Source organism: Balaenoptera ricei, chromosome 11 (genome assembly GCF_028023285.1).
Source record: "Balaenoptera ricei isolate mBalRic1 chromosome 11, mBalRic1.hap2, whole genome shotgun sequence".
NCBI classification, from domain to species: domain Eukaryota; kingdom Metazoa; phylum Chordata; class Mammalia; order Artiodactyla; family Balaenopteridae; genus Balaenoptera; species Balaenoptera ricei.
The window spans coordinates 103,715,459-103,724,009 of record NC_082649.1 but is presented as its reverse complement, the minus strand read 5'-3'; the positions used below and the strand labels follow the sequence as shown (position 1 = coordinate 103,724,009).

The 8,551-nt window shown below is 52.5% G+C and overlaps 1 protein-coding gene across 1 annotated transcript; it reads right to left on the bottom strand.

Moving 5' to 3' along the window:
• Nucleotides 1-426: 426 nt before the first annotated feature.
• CHCHD4 (coiled-coil-helix-coiled-coil-helix domain containing 4) lies at nucleotides 427-8,402 on the bottom strand. Its single transcript, XM_059940464.1, has 3 exons — nucleotides 8,230-8,402; nucleotides 2,286-2,384; nucleotides 427-1,475 (listed from the first exon to the last, which is right to left on the bottom strand). The coding sequence occupies exons 1-3, from the start codon at nucleotides 8,249-8,251 to the stop codon at nucleotides 1,189-1,191; spliced, it is 408 nt and encodes a 135-aa protein (XP_059796447.1). The 5' UTR covers nucleotides 8,252-8,402; the 3' UTR covers nucleotides 427-1,188.
• Nucleotides 8,403-8,551: the final 149 nt, after the last annotated feature.

Here is an 8,551-nt window from a genome sequence, read left to right as displayed (position 1 = left end):
TAGTCCCAAGCCTCCTCCAGGCTGCACGGCTTCCAAAGCTGGTGGCTCCGGCTTCCTGACCCCAGACTCACAACGGCACTCCTCACCCTGAGCTGGGCCTCCAGGCTTCAGAGAGCCAACAGCTCACTCTCTGGGGTGTAAGGCAGCCTCCTGTGCTCATGCTTCATGTCCCCTGGGCAGTGTGGGCTGGGACTCATTTCTAACAAATACAACACGTTAAAGTTGACAGCGACGCCTGTGTGAAGGCATCTGCTCACAGACAGAATCAGTGAGCTCCGTATGGAAGCAACACAGAAAATTTTAACAGATTCAAAGTGATCTACCAATATCTTCACAGGAGAATTTCAATTGAATTTTTCATAATTTATATTTCCTTATATCACAACATTTTTAATTAGGAAAAGCAAATTAAAACCCACTCAAAAATCAGGTAAAAATCATGTTTTCCTTTTAATTGACACCGTTTCCTCTCTCAGGTGCTACTTTGGTAATGATTAGGTCCCCACCTCTCAAGAACATTGCATCTGAACAGGCTGAGACAGAGCCAGTGTGAACACAGACCCCAAAGCAGGGCTTCTGGGATAACAAGAACAGAAAAAAACAGCCTTTCTCTTCACTTCCAAAGGCAGTCACTCAGAGGGTCCAAAGCTCTGTTTTCGAAACGTAGAAAACCTGGAGCTCAATGCAAACTGGAAACCAAAATACATCAGAAATGAAGCATAGTGCTTCGTCAAATACTCAAGGTCTGATCATCCCGCCTCTTCTGTAAGGAATGGCCCCCCTCCAGCATTTTTAAAGGAAGATGTTTGTTTCTATTTCACTTTCCAACTGGGTATAAAATCTACTAAAAGGGATACAATGAATCAGAACAAATCAGCTCACTCACAAGAGACACTCCCCAGATAAAGATTTTTGGTTGCTGAGATTATTCAGCACATTATTTCAAAATGGCAAAATTCAGGACAATCTGAGAATTCAAAAGTGGCAGCTACATTCGCTGACAGGTTATGTGAGACACACATACATACAACCCATTTTTCAGTGTAGATGTCCAGGGGCCAAGACCCCTGATCAGCTCAATAAGTTACTTTGTACATTACAGTGCACAGAACAACAGAGGGAGAGACACTTTCTTGGAGAGGGTCATCCTCTCTGAAGGAGGCTGGAGCCCAGCGCCCAGGGCCCTCATTAGCTGGACCCCTCCTCTTCTTTGGTCGTGGTGGCCTCAGAGACAGCCGTTTCCTCTAATCGATCTGCTGGCTTCTCCTCCTCCTCCTGGGGATAGAGGTCCGGGTACTTCTGCATGCACTCCTGCATGGCCCGGAACTGGTCTACACAGTCCGACCCCTTGACATCCTCTGTGCTGTAGTGGAAGCACGAAAAGGCCGCCTTGAACTGTTCCCCACATGGGCCGCTGGCCATGCCCCCAAGGCACGGGCAGTTCCAGTTGATGTCTCCGTTGGGCAGGATCAGTCCTGGGACGGGAAGATGGGCAAGGAAGGGTGAGAGGAGCTCCCTGAGGTTTCAGAAAAAGCAAAACCAAGACCAGTCCTCATAGGCATAACGGTAACATGAACCGCTGCCTGGCCGGCACTCACCGGTGGGCCTGCCGCTCCCTCGGGATGGGGTTCAAATGCCCGGCACAAGCCCAGCATTCCCGGCTCAGTCGGAAAGGTCACCATCAGCGACTCTCTCCGTGTGCAGCACTGCTCTGTGTCCTAAGCCGCCTCCCAGTGCTGTGGCCGTGCCTGTGCTCCAAGAACTACACAGGGAAACCGTTTAATCCAAAGCGGAAGCGACCGCTCGGATGGTTACTGAGAAGCTTTGAAAGCCCAAACACTTTAAGGAGTCAAGGTGCTGGTCTCCTCCTTTCACACAGATGGTCAGGACCCCCTGCGCCACGGACCTTCTCCTCAAGCCCCTCCCGCCCCTCAGCTGCTCTCAGCTCAGCACAGTGTGAGGACTGGTACAAGCGAGGCTGGAAGATGTCCAAGGCATGGTGGGCAGGAAAAAGCGAGTGACGTGCCACAGCACTGCGCTCCATTCTTGTAAAAACGGAAAACCATTCAAAAACTCAGGAGAAAGAGAGGCAGAAGAAAGAAGAAACTCCTAGGTTCAGCCTGATGGCCAGGGAAGCGCGTGGGAACGAGGGCTGGAAAGCACACAGCCCCTCACACCTGATGGAGACGCACTCAGTGTTCTAGGAGCAGTGGTGGCCAAGGTAGACACCTGGAAACCCAGCCGCGACCAGGGACGTTGGACTCCCACCCCCGCCCGGCACTCACCGTGCTCCTCGTACGGGTCATTGGGGTCGTCGGCCACCAGCTCCGCATTGCTTGGAGTTTCATGGTCTTCTTTGGTCACAAATATGATTCGATCCTTCCCTAGTGTTTGGAGAACAGAGGGAGAAATGTTTCACCCAGGAGCTGTGAATCAGCCCTAAACCCAAGCAGCCACGAAAACCTTGTTTGAAGACTGTCCCATTTGAAACCCTGACGTGAGTTCAGTGGTGCTCCCCAGGCTGGGGACTCGCTCACTGCTGACTCTGGGGGAAGGTCTAGCAGCCGCTCCTGCATCACGTGCCTGTGACCGGACTGGGGAGGAGGAAGACGGCTCCTGCTGGCGCCATGTGCATCCTCGGGTGGGAGACGAGACGCCCCAAGCCATCAAATGCAGCTGTTCTCAGTCCCCAAGTTTGCTGACATGTAACAAACGGGTCTTCTTCCTCTGCTCAGAACTCCCATGCGCTTTGACGGCTCTGTCACTTCCCGTCCCTGTGAGCACCTGGTCCACTTGCTCCAGGCCCCTCGGGACCTGCCAGCAGGCGCCTTCAGATAACATTTCACCTATCGGGCTCCTCCGGAAGAGGCTTGGGAAAAGCACGAGGGTGACGGTAAACACCAGAGAGACGTGCCAGTGAGGACAGCGGAGGGGACAGAGGGAAGGTACTTGGTGTTTACACCCTCCCCACACCTGTACAGGGTCTCCCAGGAGGGGTGACAGTAATGGCGGCTGACCCTCGGCACGCTCAGGACCACGGCCTGCTCCAGAACACCTGAGGGTTCTGCTCCAACACCTCCCATTCTCTCTCAGAGAAGGTGGCTTGTCCCAAGTGGCCTGGGAAAGGATTGGGGCCGGGCAGCCAGGGCATGTTGAAGAACCTAAAGGCCTTGGTAATTCTGGCCAGTGTTCAGAACACTTGAAAGCAGCCTGCAAAAGTGCTGCGTGCTAAGCAAAATAAATAAGCTGACACAATTGCTCATCTCAGCTCTGACAGTTTTGTTTACCAAGATCTCAGCCGGGCCCAGACCAATGGGGAGGCCGGTCTCAGGCCAAGTCAAGGCGTCCAAGCCTGCTGGGTACGGGAGGCACCTGTGGGGCTTATGAGGCCCAGAGGCCCAGCCTCACAGAACAGAAGCTGAATCAAGCTCTCTGCACGTCCACACCACTAATGGGCTCCCGAGTGACTGATGCACAGCCCCACCCAGAATGTTCCAGGTCCCTCCCACAAGCCGAGTCCTCTCAGGCACCTTCCTGGACATCCCCCAGAGAGATGGGTTACACTGTATCGAAGGATGTGATACTGTCATTTAGAATAAGAAATATTTGGCCTCTGACCCCATTCTTAGCACAGAGTTCCTAAAATTTCAGTTTCCCAAGTGATGAGAGCATAAAGGTCTTTTTGTTATGTTAATAGGATGACTTGGGGGAGCCTGAGGATGGGGGCTGGTTGCCAGGAGAAACAGCTCTGGGATTAGAGGGTTGGAGCTTTCAGTCTCACCGCTCCCCCCAACACACCCCACCCTGGGGAAGGGAGAGGAGCTGGAGGCAGAATCAGCTGCCAGTGGCCGATGATTTAATCAATCATGCCTATGTAATGAAGCCTCCGCAAAAGCCCAAGCGGACAGGTGAACACGTGGAGTTCAGGAAGAGAGGGCATGGAAGCTCCGCCCCTTCCCCACACCTTGCCTTGTGCGTCTCTTCCATCCAGCTCTTCCTGAGTTATATCTTTTTATAATATAATATTCTATCCTTTTATAATAATCCAGCAATCTAGTAAGTAAACTGTTTCTCTGAGTTCTGTGAGCTGCTCTAGCAAATTAATCCAACGCTAGCTAGGAGGAGGTCGTGGGAACCTCTGATCTACAGCCAGTGGTTAAGAAGAACAGATGGCAACCTGGACTTGTGATTGGCACCTGCAGTTGGGGCGGGGGGGCGGCGGGGGGGGGAGGGGTGTTGCAGGACTGAGCCCTTAAACTGTGGGATCTGACACCATCTCCAGGTAAACAGTGACAGACTGAGCTGAATTGTAGGACATACTGCTGGTGTCAGAGAATTGCTTGATGTGGGGGAAATACCCACACACTGGAATTGGAATCAGAATCGTTAACGGCAGAACATAACTGCATCTTTTACGCGCTTGGGCCCTACTCAATGAGTTTCCCCACCCGTTGGCTCATTTAATCCTTACACCAACACCGTGAGGTGGGTATTACTAATCTCCTGTGTACAGAGAGAGGAAACGGAGGCCCAGAGAAGGTAGGAAACCAGCCTGAAGACACACAGTACGTGAAGGCAGAGCAGGAACACAGATTCTGGTCTGAAAGATCGCGAGTGTGTCGCCCTGTCTGCTGCACGCCTGTCCCAGCAGGAGTGTCTGAGAGTGGACACAGGACGGACAAAAGGACAGTGCTCACCGATCCCCGAGTCCCAACTGTGAAAAAAGAACTCATCATGACTGCCCACGAGTGGGGTAACCAGCTAGACTGGAAGTCTCATTACATTTCTCTGGAGAAAATATAAAAATGCTTGTTTTCACTTCCAAGATAACCTTAAAAAGTTGATACAAGCATATTCAGAAGGATGTGGATAACCACCTTATGCCCTCTTAAGAGTTCCAAGTCAAGATTTTCATGATCACGGCCGATGGGAGAAAAGGCCTGGGGTGGACTTAACTCCCAGCCAAGGAGGGCCAGCGCCTTCCTGGTCTCCACAGCAAAGGCTCCTCGGTCAGAGACTGGCCTTGGACGACCTTGGCCATCAGACGGTGGCACAGCGACAGTAACCTCAAGGGCCCACCCCTGGCACAGAAGCACATTCTCCGTGCAAGGGGCAATTCAGTCAGATATCATCTACGAGACTGAATTAATGTAAACGGAATGCTGTGAGAATTCAATCCACTCATCTGTCCGGTTTTAGAGTCCCTGAAGCCCACGGGCACATGTTTATAAGAGCAGGTTCCTTAGATGTTTACATGGCAGTAATAAAAGAAAAACTTAAAAATCAACACAAAAATGTATTTCTCAAATTCAGGAAGCAGGGATTCCCTGATGCTGGACTCACTATAGGAGAATCAACCTTTTTAAACAACCTAATGAGGACTTCACCCTCATGACTTAAGCTCCTCTCAAAGGCCCCACCTACTAATACCATTCACCCTTGGGGTTTGGATTTCAGCAGATGAATTTTGGGGGGACACATTCATATCGTAGCAATGGGAAAATAAGGAGCACATTCAGATACCCTCACAGCCTCCCTCTCCCTGACTTCATACCTCCTGCTCAGATGCCATCTTCCTTCATCACTCCCCATCACCCTTAACCTGCTCTTTCTCACCTAACAATTATGTATTTGTTTACCACCTGTCTCCCCCACTGAACTGTCAGCTCCTCAGGGGCAAGGATTTGTCTATTCCATTCACTGCAGTATCCTCGGAGCCTAAAACAGTGCCCAAGACATAGTGGGTAATCAGTATTTGTTGAAAAAGTGAATGGAGGAATGAACTCTGAATTCAGACATGAAGACCCCAGACTCAGCAGAGGGCGGAAGACAGAACAGCTATCACCATGAAGTAGGTTAGAGAAAAAAAAAACATGGATGGGTGGTCTCACTCCCCCTAGAACACGCGTGGGTCTTTACACAGCATAATCTCTTGGTACATCCGACCCAGAAGGGGCGCCCGCCACCTCCACAATGCCACAAAGGCAGACCGCCCACCTGTGCCCACTGCCATGTGATCAGTGGCTGGCACATCACAGGTACTCAATAAACGTCTGTTGACACAACAGGAGAGAACAGGGTCAGCATTAGAAAAGGAGGAACAAAGACAGGAACAGTGTGGCCCTGGGCCAGAGAGCGAGCCTGAGTCCACGCTGCCCAACACCTTGAACGCCCAGCTAAGGCCTTTAACCCCAAGGCTGGGGGGCGGGCCCCTGAAGTAAATGTGCACAGGCAAGTGATTCACTCAGAACAGAGGGCAGCCGTGTGTATGGGTTCACTGGGTAAAGGTGCCGGGGATATGGCCCATCTAATGCTCCCGGCTTGCTGCAAGAACATAGACAGGAAGGAAAATGACAAAAATAAACCAGGTAATTTCAAAGAGTTTAGGATGTGAAAGACACAAAGGCCCAGAGAAGACCTCACTGAGGTGACATATGAGGTGACATATGAGCTGAATCTTAAAGGATGAGGAGGCAGCCATGAGAAGAGCTGGAAGAAGGGTGCACCAGGCAAAGGGAGCGGCCAGAGGCCAGTGTGGCTGGTCAGTGATGGGTGGTTAGAGAGTAGCAGAAGCCGGATCAGGCAAGGGGCTCGGTCACATCAGCCTTAATCTGGAAGGGGTTTGGGACCGTTTCTCTAAGTCCCATGGGAAGCATAAAGAATCGGTGGGTAGAAAAACAAGAAGTTGGGGACTTAGGGGACAGTGGCATGGATAAGATAAAAACTAGGGAAGGCCTAAAGTGAGTGCTTTTAATTCTCATCCCCAAACTAAGAAAGAGAGAAATCTTTGATCCAGGAAAAGATAGGGATCTAAACACCTGTCTCTGCTTCCCAGAGAACCTGCAACCCCTAGAAACCCTCAAGAATGAGGATTATAGCTTCATTATACCCAAAAGGCTAAAAAAAAATTTGCTAAATGAAGAAGTAAATTAGACTTAGAAGAAGGAAATTAAAAACAAGAGACCTGCTGTCTAACAAAGTGGTGAGGGCAGAGGACTTTTGCTCATGGCAGAGTTAAATATCAATCAATGGAAACTACTCATTAGAGACATCAGTGAGTATTATGGTTTTATGACCCAGGGAAGGAGGATTCCAGGAGCAGAATGGGGTACTGGGAAAAGGCGTAGCATTTTAGACTGAGCTGTTCTCCTAACTGAAGCATGACCTTGGGTGGGTCACCTCCATCTCTGGGCTTAAGATTCCCTTAACTAACTGAGGGAGCTGGACCATTCGCTAAAGGATTTCTGGGTGAGTTCCAGCTCGCTCTGGAGCTTTATAGTCTCAGGTGTCCACCATTCCCCTCACCTGGCACCGAGAAGGTGCTTCATGAATATGAGCGGAATAAATGAAGATCAACTTCTCATTTTACAAGACTGAACACTAGGCCCTGGAGGAGTTGGGTGGCAGCTCAGGGACAGAGCCGGTTAGTGGTTGTGCAGGAAAACCCCTGGACCCGGCCTGGAGACTTTTGAGGTCCCGGGTAGAGGTAACAAGCAGAGAGACAGTAGGCGGGGACCAACTTTGTTTTATTTTGTTTTGTTTTCTGCGCAGGGTGTCTTCTGAGCGGAAGGCTCCCTGGAGTCCACTGGGCACCAGACTGGGCAGTTCTGGAATCAGACCGCGGGGCTCCAACCCCAGCTTTGCGACTTGCCGGCCGTGTGGCTTACCCAAGTCACTTCTGGGTCTTGGTTTACTCTCCGGATAAAAGCAGGGCCTGACTTAGGAAGGTCGTCGCGAGACAGACCACACAAAACTCCTGGACCAGAGCCTGACCCGTCCCAGCGGGCGGCACTCCCACCCCCAGCGCAGCGCCCACCGAGGGGCGACTTTCCGGGACAGTTGAAGGCGGTGCAAACGGGAACACGTGGTGTGTGGTGAGCGCCATAGTAACATTATAATTAATATCAATAAATTCCCCGTTACCAGCCGCAGGCAGCGCGCTCGCACAGCCCTGACCCCCGGCCCTAGTTTACGAGCTCCCCCATGTGCTGTTCCCTCCGAGGTCCGGGTTCGAGCCTCACGGTGACCTCGGCCGGCCTCGCTCTTACCCGGGCCTCGGTTTTCTCATCTGAAAACCGGGGATGGCGACCCCGCCGCCGGGCCCAACCCGAGGGTCCCGAGGACTGTCGCCCGCGCCTGCAGTGGGGGCGCGGGGGTCCGGGGGGCTGCACAGACCGCGTGTCCCCTGCAGGCCCTCGTAGGCCGTCTCCACGCAGCCCGATCTCCTACCTTCCTGCCGGCAGTAGGCCATGGTGCAGCCCAGAGCCCCGACCTCGCGGCGACTGTGGCGGCGGCCTCACGCCGTGACCTCTCCGCTGCGGGGCTGGCGGCTTGGAGGCCCGCGCGGACCCGCCCCCTCCAGGCCTGCCCGCCGCGCGCCTGCCTCGGCGCCTCTAGCCCGGCCCTCTCAGCCGGGAACTACATTTTCCAGCAGGCTGCACGCTGCCCGGACACTCCCCCAGGCAATAAGGACTACATTTCCCAGCATTGCTTGCAGTGCGCAGGCGCATCAGTGAGGTACCGGTAGGTTGCAACTTTTGGAGAGTGCACC

Coding starts and splice junctions, on each gene's coding strand:
- CHCHD4 (XM_059940464.1), bottom strand. CDS start 8,251: ATGGCCTACTGCCGGCAGGAAG. Junction 2,385..8,229: donor GGCCTACTGCCGGCAGGAAG/GTAGGAGATCGG, acceptor TCCAAACACTAG/GGAAGGATCGAATCATATTT. Junction 1,476..2,285: donor TGACCCGTACGAGGAGCACG/GTGAGTGCCGGG, acceptor TTCCCGTCCCAG/GACTGATCCTGCCCAACGGA.